Here is a 14,860-nt window from a genome sequence, read left to right as displayed (position 1 = left end):
TTTTTGATAATATATTTGGATTAAATCATAAAAATAAACATAAATTTTCTGAATAAAATACATTTCATAGGACAATATTTTTCTTAAACATTTTAATAAATTATTCATGTTAAAAATAAGTTGTTAATCTAATTCATTATCAATTATCAAATTTAATTGATTAGACATGTTTTATTGAAATTTTAATAAACAAAACAAACAAATGGTTTCAAGTTTGTTATAATAAAAGCATTTGTTCAACCAAAAAAAATCCTGTTTTCATTAATTTAACTGTCATTTTAACTGATGATAATAATAATAATAATACCCATCATTTATTTAATAATTGATTAATACTGTAAACCGTGATATTTTCTGAGACGTTATCATACTGTGAAAATCTCATACCATTACAAGCCTACACGGGAGAGTCCCCCACCCCCGCTGTTAAAAAAGTTACTTAGTAACTTTTACTCTGATTAAATTTTAAATGAGCTACTTTTTACTTTTACCTGAGTAGATTTTTAGACCGGTACTTTTACTTGTACTTAAAGCTGCAGTCCGGCATTTTTCCTCTTTGTCGCCATCTCTGTTCGAAATCTGCAATTGCAGTCATTCGCGGAATTATCAACTTTACGTGGGTTGTAGTTCAACACCCTCGACACGGCACAGCGCGGATGAACACAAGGTTTGAGGAGAGTGTGCATCTGTCATTCACCGCGCCGATGTGGATAATGTCATTCGGAATCACAGATTATTCTTTTTGGAAGTATGACCAACATAATAATTTTCACCGGGAAATGTCATCTGAACTAGTAAGAAACATTCACTTTTGTTCTGGTTCTGACATTGCAGTAAATCGCGCTGATTAAATCTAACAATTGCTTATAAGTTATCATTTCACGCAAAACCGTGCAAAGTAGCTATACTATGTTCTCAAATTGTTAATGTTAACAACGTCAGCAAGCATTGCGTGACTACATCATGTAATGTCCTTCCGATATTATCCTTGTTTTCGCATGGGTCCGGTTGCAGTCTCTTTTTTTCTGTAGCCACTCCGAAGTCCGAACGAAGTCTTTTGCATGTTACAGCGGGTGAGTCTCTAGTTGTCACTGATGATCAGGGGATATAACCCCCCCAATATTTAAATCTATGCATTACAACCCCCCATTATTTATACCATGATCACAATATCAGGAGGCATACCCAAACTTCAACCCCCCCAATGTTCAAACCAAATCTACGCCCTTGCTGATGATGATCGTTGTTTGAACCTTTCTGGATCCGCCATCAAATTGATAAGTTTAATTATATCAAGTGCTGTGAGAAAAGGCTATAAATCTCCACCTCCAACATCCTCACACGCAATATAGCTTATACTAGCCGAGACTCTTCTTTATGTGTACAGATGTGTGTGTACAGATGTGTGTGTGCAGATGTGTGTGTACAGATGTGACGTAATGACGCAAAGACATGCTCGAATCTCCCGCGGAAATCCACCAGTACCACTAAAATTAAAAACATTATTACAAGCTTACCGTTTTGCATCGAGCTAAGGCAAGCAGAGAGTTTTGAACACTGGCTGGTTATGTATTTTATCAAATATGTATTTTGGATAATTTTTAACCCAAAAAAAGCTACGGACAGCAGCTTTAAGTAAAATTTCATTGAAGTAGTAGTACTTTTACTTGAGTAGAATATTTTATTACTCTTTCCACCTCTGCCAATTAGCCATCCGTCTGTAACTGCACCACTGTCCAAACGTCTAGCAACTGAGCTGCTCCGAAGAATGAAACTATCATGAGTACCACCCGGCCAGCGGGCCACTACATTAAGTAGTGCACATTTAGCGTCACAAATTAGTTGCGCATTGATGGAATGATAGTTTTTCCTATTCAGAAATGGAAATGCATCATGTGATGGCGCCTTGATGCGAATGTGTGCGCAATCAATTGCTCCTATTACGTTTGGCAGGTTTGCAATAGCAAAGAATCTTTGCTTCACCTCCAACTGATGGACAAGGTTATAGGGGAATTTTATATATTGGGGCATTAGCCCTATTATGCAATCAAGAACATCTGGGATGATGCGACTCATGGATGACTGAGATATCCCTGACCTGTCTGCAATCTCTCGCTGGAATGTTCCTGTTGCCAAAAAACCAAGCACGGACAACACCTGCAACTGTGCTGGAATGCTGTGGGATCTTCTAGTTTGCCTTCTAAGATTGGCCTCCAATATATTGCATAAATGCAAAAGAACTGGTCTGGGTAGCCTGAAACGACTAATTAACCAGTCATCATTCTCGGCAAGTAAGTTTGCCCGGTCTCTGAAAATACGCCTTTTGCGCAGCGCTCTATCTGCCAAATCTAGCAAAAGCGCTATATCAGCCATCGTAAATGTTTCTTGTTATGCCTGATTTTGGCCATTTTATAGGAAACAATTTCCGTAACAATTAAGGGGCTATTAGTTTGCCCAGCCCTATTGAAAGCAATTCATTATTTGATTAAAGTGTTCCGTTTGCAGATGCTATTACTGGCTCTCATAATAAAAATAAAAAAAACGTATGTAATTATATTATATTATACTATATATAATATTTTTTCAAAATGCTGTGTAAATATGTGCACGATTAAGCTGAATTAAAATGCAGCCTTATTAATGAGCAAAACGTTCGGGTGTTAAGCGCACTATTTACGCGTGGCTGGGAGCAGGTGTAGATTTCTTGTGTACCAACTAACATTTGGAAAATACGAACATTTTAATGAATCCGAAAATTTACGCCAGAACCACTTTACACACGATTTACACACAAATTCGTTCTGCTCGTGTTTCATGAATGAGACCCATTGTGTGTATACAAGAATCCTGGTTAAATCCAAAATTGGATTTTGTTCTACATGGGTATGTAATTGTGAGGCGAGATAGGATATTGGGGGTAGGCGGGGGATGTGTCACTTTTATAAAGCAGGGCATTCCCTACAGGATTTTAGGGATAGGAAGAGAACAAGAGTATGTGGTAGTGGAAATATGCGCAAGGAAAGAAGTAACGGTTGTGAATTATTATAACCCGTGCAATAAAATAGAATTAATGACGAAAGTAATGAAAGATGGTGGAGCATTGTGGAAAAGAGGGAGAAATGTGGAATATGTAGTTGCAAGTGCAAGATGAAATTTGTCAAGTCGAAAAGTGGGGGACAGAATGGGGATTTAAGTTTTCAGTGGAAAAAAACCCTAAAAGTTATGTTCTTCACAAGAAAGAAAGTCAGGGAATGATATTTGAAATTGTATGGGAAAAAGTTATAAATGTCATGAGGTGTCTTGCAGGATTGGGGTGGAGAGCGGATGTAGCATCGCTACAATACATACATATAACCTTAATAAGATCAAGGTTAGACTATGGAAGTATTGTATATGGTTCAGCAGCCTGTGTTGGCAGATCTGGATGTTATACAAGCTCGGGCTTTAAGAGTGTGTGTAGGAGCGGTTAGAACTTCCCCAGTATGTGCTCTCCAAGTTGAAGCCGGTGAAATGCCATTGTGGTTGAGGAGGAAGCAGCTGGGGGCTAATTATTGGGTTAATTTAAGAGGGCATGGAGATAGTCATCCAGCAAAAAAGGTGCTGCAGACATGCTGGGAGAAGGAGACAAAACAAAAAACAAGTTTTGGGTGGACGGGATCAAATGGCAAAATATACAGAGGTTTATGATAAAGAGTTTGGCGCAAATGTAGTGTGGCCTTTCAGACCTGTCTGGGAATTAGAAATACCATGTGTAGATTTAGAGCTACTTAAGATTAAACGAAATAATAAGAATGCTGATTTAAATGGTGTATATTATAGTTATAAGGAATGTAAGTATAAGGAAAGTATTCAGATTTTCACAGATGGGTCAAAGGACATGCAAACAGAGGCAACATGGTCGGCAGTTGTTATTCCTAGATATAAAGTGGAAATTAGTAAAAGAACATCGGATTGTCTGAGTGTATTTGCAGTTGAAATGTTTGCCATATTGATGGCGTTGGAATGGACAGAACAAATTAGTGATAAAGAAATGTTAATATGTAGTGACTCTGTATCAGCTCTAGTAAGCATGAAAACAGGTACAACTACAAGTCACCTGGACCTGCTGTATGAAGTCTTATTTATGAACTCAAGAATAAATAGGCAGGGGAAAATGTCATATTTCTGTGGGTCCCTGCACACTTGGGAATTCAGGGAAATGAGAAACCAGATAAAGTGGCAAAAGAAGCAGTTAAAAAGAGCCCGTTCTCATCCCAAGGCGTAATATACTGACTCTTTTGCCAAAGCGTCTATATCCCACGCACATGGCACCCTTTAGCGTCATATGAGACGCAGATATATGGCGCCTCCTAGTGGTCTAACCCTAACACTACCCCAGACCTAAACCTACCCAAAACCGAAGCGTGTTATATTGACGCTAAAGGGTGCCGTATGCGTTGGATATAGACGCTTTGGCAAAAGAGTCAATATATTACGCTTTGGGATGAGAATGCGTTGGTTAAAAAAGGAGATGTTGAAGTCAATATTAAATGATCAAAATCAGAGGGGAAAGGCATAGTGTGCAGAAGTGTAAATCAACAATGGCAACGAAGCTGGGATAATGCAACAAAAGGGAGACATTTCTATGAAATTCAAAGAAAAGTAGGTATATCAAGAAGTAGGTGAGCAAAGAGAAAACAGCAGGTGATAATAATTGGGCATAGTAATCTTATTAGCACACTTTTAATTATAGGAAAACATCCTAAAGGAATGTGTGAACAATGTCAGGAGGCTGAAACAGTAGAACATGTTCTTACAACATGCAGGACATTTAATCAGGAAAGACAAGAAATGATAACACAGTTAAAAAATATAGGAAGGGTAGATAATACAGTAAAAAGTTTATTGGAGTATGGAGAGAGTGTGGAGGGTAGGAAATGGTTATTTGGTTTTTTGAAGGGGACTGGATTAGATAAGTGGATTTAGTATGAATGAAAGTAAAGGGTAGATAAAGCCTGAAGATGGCAGTAATGCAACTCAATGGATGCCAGCTGCCGTAAAATCCGAAGAAGAAGAAGAAGATTCCATTCAGCTGTCTCATTACCTTGTTACAGGTTTTTTCAGTCGCTTTGGTACATTTCTTGAATCATCCTCGAAATTTGCAAAACAGTAAGTGCATTTCTCAAAACAATTCGGACAAATAGCAAAACACCGTGGATTTCTTGCAAAAGCCAGTCTCTTGCTCAACATCCTTCTCTCAAAAGTAAATATCTGTGTCAATTACCATGTCATTGCCATCAGAATGACAAGTCATTGTGTCATTGGGTGCTTCTCAATTTTATTTGTGCATCCTTAATTTAGTAGTTTTTTTTGTATTATTTAAAACGTTATGTTTGATTTATCTTGTTCAATTGTAAATTGGTTTGGGCAGTTACTGGGGTTAGGTCTTGATAAGCCTAGGGCTTCTACCTATCTCTTTTTGAACAGGTTAATTATTGTGCTAAACTTTTTTGTTGTTTTTGTGTTTATTTATTTGTATGGATATTTCATACGTATTGCTGTCTTTTTTAAAATTTATTTTATTATTATTTTATTAATTGTTCGAAATAAAGATTTCATTCATTCATTCATCCTCGGTACCTTTCCTCGCGTCTGAGCTCCACCCCCTGAAGGGATACGAGGGAAGGCTGCAAGGAAAGAAAAGGAGGACGGAGGAATCGAATGAAAGCTTTTTTTATCAAAGCATTTGCAAACTTGTTCAAAGAAGTGAGAAACTGCTTTTTTGATGTGCACAAGTGACACAATGATGTGAAGATTGAACAGGTAGTTTTGAGGATTTCAATTCTGATCTGAGAAATGTATGGCATAATGAAGAAAGAATAATGTCTTTAATGAAGAAAGATGGTTCTCTACCGACACTTCCAGCCAAAAGATGTCTCAATAATGCACCTTGCCCTGGAATGGTGTCCATTGAACCGGGCCTGCACTGGTCCCTGGAGTGGTTCCCTGTAAGGTGTAATAATTCTGATGGGATTGTCAATGCAGGGATATCCACCATCTCCTAACAAAAAGTGTCCACGGGCTGCAACGCAGGACTCAGGCATCATGTGTTGATCCAGGGTAACCACAGAACACATCAATAGACCTGCCATTGTGGTCACAGATTGCTTGCGATACAACAGAATTAAAGAGTTTTCAATTAAAGTAACAGTTGGCATCTCTCACTGGGGCTTTTATGCGTATGTGGCATCCATCCATAGCACCCAAAGCCCCCAGGAAAGCATTGTGATTGGCCAACCTTTCAAAACCTTCACTTACTGCCTTCCTTGCAACTTCTGTGGATGGGAGTTGTATTATATTGCCTCTGTGGATATTGCCCAAGTACCTCTCTTACTGAGCGGAAGACTGTGGTCTTGGGTATAGAGAATGCCCGGCTGACAACTCTGTAGGAGGTACCGCAAGCCAACCAGAAGATGAATACCAGCACCTTTATGGTTTGCCCTCAGCCATGGTGTCGATCCTCATAAAGTATGCTCAGGAGTGCATTCACGAATTCACAACTAAGGTGATAATCAGGTCTGGTGTCATTTTCTTCATCAAAAAACAGACGAAGCACTGGCACATAGGGTTCATTGAAATGTAGGTTGCAGGATTTACATCTTACAAAATTAGATGCAGGCCCACACATTAATCAACTTTATTGAACTTGTGACGTTCTTCATTCTATTCAGTGTTACTGATATAAATGTATATGGTTATATGCATCTGTTTATTAACTGGGCTATATTGTGTAAAAAATGTAGAGATATAGTGCCAGAAACCATATAAAAAGTGGGTTTATGTCAAATTATTATGAATTAATTATAAACCATATAAAAAGTGGATTTGTTAAATTATTATTAATGAATAATAATTTAACATAAATCCACTTTTTATATTGTTTATGGCAATAAAACAATCTTATTCATATAAGACCTTTTTTACTGTGCTAAACTAGCAAGTTACAAATCTGTCCAGGTGGTGGAGCTGGGAGCTTAACACACTCGTTCAAGAGTCATGGCCAGAAGCAGTCTCTTACGAAGTCGTCGTCTTCGCTTTCATATTCATTATGGATTATAAATAGGTATGACAAAGTAAAAGTGGCGAGAAGTAGCTGAGGCTCAGACATTTTTCTTTACTTTACTTTATTTACCTCAGGAGTGTTTACTCTATGTCAGCGGGAAGAAGGCGCACGAGACCGCTATGCAATTATATGACCATTGATTAAAAACACATACACATAGTTAACCAAATACAAGTTTATTTTCATATTGCATGACAGTTACAACAGAGTTTTAATTCTGTTAATAGTCAAGTAATAGTCTGAGAGCCAAAGTCTCAAAAGGGTTGAACCTGACATGGTCTGCCATACTTTTTATTTGTGCTCTGCAGGAAATATTGTGAAAAAAATTTGTGGCCACTTTAGTGTATGCACCCTTTATTTTTTTGTCAGATTTTTTTTTTTTTTTTTTTTTTTTTTAAATCCTCAGTGGGTTGGGTAGGCTGTCAATAAATGCATTCCAGATACACAGAACACATGTGGTGACAACATCCACTGAAAAAAATAACTCTTAAAACACATTTCCAGCCTATTTTGAAGACTTCAGATGCCCAACACATGTGAAGAGACGGTGCCAACTCCTGCAAGACTTCAGATGAAGCAAGCTCTGAATCAACATGCACCAATGCTATATTTTCTAAATGTCATAATCATTTGTTAACAAACAAGTATATTACTTCAATGAGCTCATTGTTTCTGCATTAAATTATTACATTGTTTAAATTAATACATTTTTAGCTAACTGTGACTTTGTATATGTCCATTTCTAAAATACTAAACTTAGACATTTACCTCTAATAACAGATCACTGTAAATTGTAATATGGACTCATGCACTTCTGTAAAGCTGCTTTGAAATGATGTGTATTGTGAAAAGCACTATACAAATAAAACAGAAGAGAACCAAAATTGCACAAAATTATGTTTTTTGTTTTTTCCATTTTTTCTTTTTCTCTTTATATGTCTTGCATGAGCTGGGATGATTCAGAGTCAACCACAAACATGGAAAAACTAGAAAAGTAAAGTACATTTTTGTAAGTACACATTTAAAGTACATTCTTGACATTTGTTTCTCAACCTATGTTTGCTTAATCTTTTTAACTTCCACTCAGTATTTTCAAAGACATTTCTGATCTTTTAGTGCTGAGAACGGTGAGAAGTTTCTTTGAAACTCAGGAAAGATGTTTAGGATGTTGCAAAAGACACTCAACACATGATCTCTCTCTCTCTCTCTCTCTCTCTCTCTCTCTCTCTCTCTCTCTCTCTCTCTCTCTCTCTCTCTCTCTCTCTCTCTCTCTCTCTCTCTCTCTCTCTCTCTCTCTCTCTCTCTCTCTCTTTCTACAGAAAAACAACTTGTTCCATGAATCAGTGGAAACTTGCCCACGTCTTCAGAACATATTCAGAACAAAAGGTTAGCATAAGTCAAAACTATAGATACATCATTGATATATGTATTTGAGAAGCAAAATCATCAAAGGGAACATTAATAAAAATATGTCTGATTATATGATGATCAACACAAGAAGATATGATTGATTATATGATAAAATATGGTAGATTTTATGATAAAACATAAACAGGAGTTATAAAATATTAGCGATTTAGGGCACGCACTGAGACGAGAGAGGTATGTATCAACTCATCTTAGTTAAGGGAATAACATAGTTTAAAATGAAAAACCAGTAGAGTATCCCTTTAATAAACAAATTAACTCTATCGGAGAAAAAAAAAGAAAATCACATTAAAAGACAACAATTTTTGCAACATGAACTTAGATATCAAAAAACTTGAAGTCTATCTTTTCAATTTCACTTTTCTTTCCACATTCAAAGAGACAGGCAATGTACTTTTGATCCTCACACTCTGCCAGATCTGAGTATCCACTTGGACCTTCATTGATGCACTGCATGGTTGTCCATTGCATTGGATCCGACAGTGATTTATTCACATAGATTGTGAGATCCTTTCTCTCGGTTTTATCAGATGGATGAGAATAGAGCAGCCATGTACTCTGATCTCCAGTACTCTGATCAGAGGAAATAATTTTCAGCACACTGCCTTGGCAAGCATACTTCCCAGTCTCTATCAGCTTTGAAGATTTAAGTTTTTTAAAAGTTTTTCCACCATCCTTGCTTAGAGCCTCGACTCTGTGGCCAGATGTACTTCGAGCATTGCAGTACAGTGTACTGTTACCTTTGTCCATGATCTCAGCCATCTGACACTCATTAGACACCAGATCTTCGATTTGTTCTCCTACATGCCAGGTGCTTCCTTTATCATCACTGCAGAATGCAAATGCATGTGATATGGGGGAGGATGAAGCACACTTGGAATCAAAACAATACGAGCATAAACATGTTTTGTATTCAAAATAATACGCATATGCTGGGATAATCAGTTGCCCGCTCTCCATTTGAACACCATGTCCTGGTCCAACAGCAAAGGTGGCCCAGTTTTTCTCCTTTTCACTGATCACATCGTTCAAGTTTGTAATATCACTCCAGTTTCTGCCAGTGTCCTTACTGGTTATGTAACAAAGTTGTGCCTGGTTCTTTTTAGTTTTTATTTGTTCAAGTTCAGAGACACCAAAGGGAACACAAATAAAAAACAGGAAGAGCGTATCCGAATCTTTCTCATAGACCGGACATGGATTCATGCTGCGGTGGTTTGGTAGAAGAGCTGAATTGAGCACCAGATGATCATTGTCCCACTGAAATAAAAACCACGACATCATGACTGTTTATGCCTTTAATAAACTGTGTAAAGAATCTATGAAAATAGATTTGTTGTGAAGAAAATGGTCAGTTATGAAAAATATTTTACAATTTTGGTTAAACATGCCTGGTACCTCAACTTTCTTCTGGTCATTCTTCCACGATCCTCTTCTCATCACAAGCACTTCTGCATCAGTGTCTTTAGGAGTTTTCCGCTTTTCAGCGAAGGCAAGGTAGGTTTGTTCGGCACTGATATAGATGAGAGCTGGAATTCTGTACGTCACCTGCTTTTGATCAACTTCTGGCTCCTGTTCGAATAATGTTGTTGCTGTTTTGTCGTTGAGAGGAATTGAATTCCTGTTTGAAGATGTATTGTTACCCATTTTAAAATTCTAGCCCTATAAATAGAAAGAATAAATAGTAGAAGTATCAGTAACAGTATCACCGTGCACTTCAGCCACATGTATGAATTACATTGCTTGAGATACCAACTCAAATCAAATCAAAATTATTTTAGACCTTTTCTCAGAATTATGTTGGCTTGATAAAAGTCATACTTTCATTGAGGGGGTCAAAACTTTTATACAAAAAACATTTTAGGCCTGGTTTCACAGACAGGGCTTAGATTAAGTCAGTATTAGGCCTTAGTTCAATTGACCTATTGGTAAGCCCCTCCCATCGAACGCAGATGAGCCAATGGCAGTTGAGTATCAGTTGTACAGGGGACCAGAACTCAGACATCTTTGTTTCAGAGCCATAGAGAAACATTGGAATTTGTCAAAATTGATCAAACACATCTTGGGACAAGGTGAGATTTATGACATTTAAAGGTGGGGTAGGTCATATTTGTCTAAAAAAACTTTTTTCCAAATTTGTTTAAACTGTCTTTATATATCAATGCATAATTAAAATGTAAGTACTCTGAATAAGAGATGTTAAAAATCGAGTGTCTGTAGCCCTCTCAGGGCTGCAATAAACACAGCTACTTATTCCATTAACTCCCACCTCCTCCCTTCTCGGCTCCTTCCAAAGCCACGCCCCCAAAACACATAAAAGCGGCGCGCGATGCGACCGCTCAGCTGGAGGACGCGTTTACCAGCGCGAGAGGAGCGCAGTGCATGTAGTGACATCATGTAAGAATCACATGTAATAAAATACCTAACTTTATCATAAATGAATTAGGGCTGTCAAATGATTAATCACGATTAATCGCATCCAAAATAAAAGTTTGTGTTCACAAAATATATGTGTGTGTAGTGTGTATAATTATTTTGTATATATAAATACACACACATGCATGTATATATTTAAGTTTTTTTTAAATTAATATATAAGGCAAGGCAAGGCAAGTTTATTTATATAGCACATTTCATACACAATGGTAATTCAAAGTGCTTTACATAGAAGAAATTAAAATAATCAAAACAAATAAGAATAATTAAAACAGTTTAGAATAATATATACCAGTAATAATACTTTAAAATCAATCCTAAATGTAACTGGGAGCCAGTGTAGAGACCTGAGGACTGGTGTGATATGTTCATATTTTCTGGTCCTGCTCAGGATCCTGGCAGCAGCGTTCTGTATGAGCTGCAACTGTCTTATGGTCTTTTTAGGAAGGCCAGTGAGGAGTCCATTACAATAATCCACCCTGCTGGTGATGAAAGCATGCACAAGTTTCTCTAAATATAAATATAAAATATAAAATATTTATATTTATATATAATATTAATTATGTATACATTTAAAATATATACATGCAAATATTTCTTAAATATATACATGCTTGTGTGTGTATTTATATATACAAAATTATTATGCACATTACACACACATATTTTATGTAAACACAAACTTTTATTTTGGATGGATTAATCGTGATTAATCATTTGACAGCCCTAATATGAATATAAACTAACATGGCTGTTAGTACTCACTATCAAGCTAGCATATCAATTCTGGTACTGTTTAAAATATATTGAGTTTTCATTGGTTACGAGCTAGTAACATAAGGCAAAGCTAAAAAACAGGTTGCATTGATACACGTTTTCCAACATATACAGTGTTTTGCATGTAACAGCTTCCACGATGAAAGCACAGTTGACTCTGATGAGGACTAACACTCCGGAGACAACTAGCCTACCGCATCGTCGGCTCAAGGACAGGTCCGGGGTTGATTGATTTATCCAAAGACTTTTTGATCATAGTCTTTTCGAATACTGTCTTCCTTTTTTTACTTGTTTGCCTTCGCTGACTGTATATGCAGGTACTGAGAATTGTGACTGCTCTTTCTCTGCCACAATTGTTATTATTACTAGCTTCAGTGCCTCTTCACCTCTTCGAGTCAAACGCGCGCGCACATGTGGGCAGATCCTGTAGCAGCAGGGTGGTAGTCATGGTAGACACTCGATTTTTATAATCTCTTTGTCAGAGTACTTACATTTTAATTATTTATTGGTATTTAAAGACAGTTTAACCCTCTGGGGTACTTCGGGACAAAAATGTCCCGAAGCGTTTTTAAAAAAAATGTAAAAAATTGTAGCTTCATCGGAATGGTCTGAAACTTGCTGACTTTTTTGGTACTTGGTATATGAACACCCAAAAAAATTGGGGACAGGATTTGAAAAGTCTAAGTGGTCGTAAAAAAAATAGTCACACTCAGGACCTTCGGGTCAAAAATGACCCCCATAGGAAATGAATGGGAAATTGGTAAAAATGTGAAAATACAGAGTTTTTTTGTGCATACAATCTACAAAACAGCCAGGATGCAGAAAAAAAGCACACAACAGTGAAGGGGTGAATCTCTTAAAACAATGGGTGACAATTTTTTTTTCCATTTGTTCTCTTTATAATGCAATGTTCAGGTTTGACTGTATTATAAAGTAAAACTGCCACTTCAAATGACCATTTAAACCAACCAATTTTTTTTTTTTTTTTTAAATTACAAAAATAGTCTTTGAGAATCTGTTATTATATAATCAAATCAACAACCTGAAAAAAAATAAACAATATGTGAAAAAATCACTAAAGTGTTTCTACCATAGGTTTCTACAGAGAGCTGTAAATCCACTAGTGGTAAAAATGTGCTATTGCGTGATAAAAATGCTCAGTGTGTCCACCAGATGGCTCCGATCTCATTTCAAAAACTGCTTTCATGAGGCCTAGACTTGACTCTAAAATGAAATACAGCTTTAATAAATTTTTTTTTAATTATATATATATATATATATATATATATAAATTTTCTATTACATTCAATGGGAAAAAATGGGTCTTAATTATTGCATAAATATTAATTATAAATCATACAATTATCTCAAAACACCAAAAAAGAAAAGAAAAAATATTATTGAATAAAAATATATTTCATTGATTTTACTCAAATAAAATGTATCTTAATGCCGCCCTCCGGGTCATTTTTGACCCGAAGGTCCTGAGTGTGAGTCTAAAATGAAGTACCCCATAGGGTTAAACAAATTTGGACAAAAGTTGTTTTGGGATTTTTTACCTACCCCACCTTTAAGTAGCTTTTATAAACATTAAGATATGTCAGTGCAAGTTGCTTTCAGTTTAAACAGCTCACACATGCATTTTAGTCTGGGACTAGCTTTAGCCTTGTCTGTGAAACTGGGAAAGTTTGTAGCTCTGTTCCTCAAATATCTATCACTGATTCACTGGCAAAGTCTAGCAACTGGCTAACACTGTATACTTGTACGCTTTCTTTAAGTGAACATAACATCACACTTATAGTTTACAATTTATTTATTATTTTTGCACTTTAAGTATACTACTATGTTCCTATTTAGGTATAATTTTAACTAACTAATTTTTAAAATTACCTTAACATGGTGGAGGGGTTTGAGTACCCGAATGACCCTAGGAGCTATGTTGTCTGGGGCTATATGCCCCTGGTAGGGTCTCCCAAGGCAAACAGGTCCTAGGCGACGGGCCTGACTAAGAGCGGTTCAAAATCCCCTTATGATGGACAAACATCCAAGGACCGTGACGTCGCCCGGTATGGCGCAGCCGGGGCCCCACCCTGGAGCCAGGCCCGGGGTTGGGGCTCGTATGCGAGCGCCTGGTGGCCGGGCCTCTCCCCACGGGGTCCGGCCGGGCTCAGCCCAAAGGAGTGACGTGGGACCGCCTTCCCGTGGGCTCACCACCTGCAGGAAGAGCCGTAAGGGGCCGGTGCAGAGAGGATTGGGTGGCAGTCGAAGGCGGGGACCTCGACGACCCGATCCCTGGACACGGAAACTAGCCTTAGGGACGTGGAACATCACCTCGCTGGCGGGGAAGGAGCCTGAGATGGTGCGTGAGGTTGAGAGGTTCCGACTAGAGATAGTCGGGATCACCTCTACGCATGGCTTGGGCTCTGGAACCACACTCCTTGAGAGAGGATGGACTCTTCATCACTCTGGAGTTGCCCATGGTGAGAGGCGACGGGCTGGTGTGGGTTTGCTTATAGCCCCCCAGCTCAGCCGCCATGTGTTGGAGTTTACCCCGGTGAACGAGAGGGTCGTTTCCCTGCGCCTACGGGTCGGGGATAGGTCTCTCACTGTCGTGTGTGCCTACGGGCCAAACGGCAGTGCAGAGAACCCGGCCTTCTTGGGGTCTCTGGGAGGAGTGCTGGAAAGTGCTCCGACTGGGGACTCCGTCGTTCTACTGGGGGACTTTAACGCTCACGTGGGCAGCGACAGTGACACCTGGAGGGGCGTGATTGGGAGGAACGGCCCCCCCGACCTGAACCCGAGCGGTGTTCAGTTATTGGACTTCTGTGCTAGTTACAGTTTGTCCATAACGAACACCATGTTCAAGCATAAGGGTGTCCACCAGTGCACGTGGCACCAGGAAACCCTAGGTCGCAGGTCGATGATCGACTTTGTGGTCGTTTCATCTGACCTGCGGCCGTATGTCTTGGACACTCGGGTGAAGAGAGGGGCGGAGCTGTCAACTGATCACCACCTGGTGGTGAGTTGGATCCGATGGCGGGGGAGGAGGCTGGACAGACTCGGCAGACCCAAGCGTACTGTAAGGGTTTGCTGGGAACGTTTGGCCGAGTCTCCTGTCAG

The 14,860-nt window shown here is 38.4% G+C and overlaps 1 protein-coding gene across 1 annotated transcript; it reads right to left on the bottom strand.

Moving 5' to 3' along the window:
- Positions 1-8,848: 8,848 nt before the first annotated feature.
- Positions 8,849-10,174, bottom strand: LOC130099514 (sialidase-3-like). Its single transcript, XM_056265226.1, has 2 exons — positions 9,926-10,174; positions 8,849-9,787 (listed from the first exon to the last, which is right to left on the bottom strand). The coding sequence occupies exons 1-2, from the start codon at positions 10,172-10,174 to the stop codon at positions 8,849-8,851; spliced, it is 1,188 nt and encodes a 395-aa protein (XP_056121201.1).
- Between the last annotated feature and the right edge of the window lie 4,686 nt (positions 10,175-14,860).

This window comes from Rhinichthys klamathensis, unplaced genomic scaffold (genome assembly GCF_029890125.1).
Source record: "Rhinichthys klamathensis goyatoka isolate OS25496 unplaced genomic scaffold, OSU_Roscu_1.1 h1tg000230l_1, whole genome shotgun sequence".
NCBI lineage: Eukaryota > Metazoa > Chordata > Actinopteri > Cypriniformes > Leuciscidae > Rhinichthys > Rhinichthys klamathensis.
Note: the sequence above shows the minus strand (reverse complement) of the source record. Positions and strands in the feature narration are given on the sequence as shown.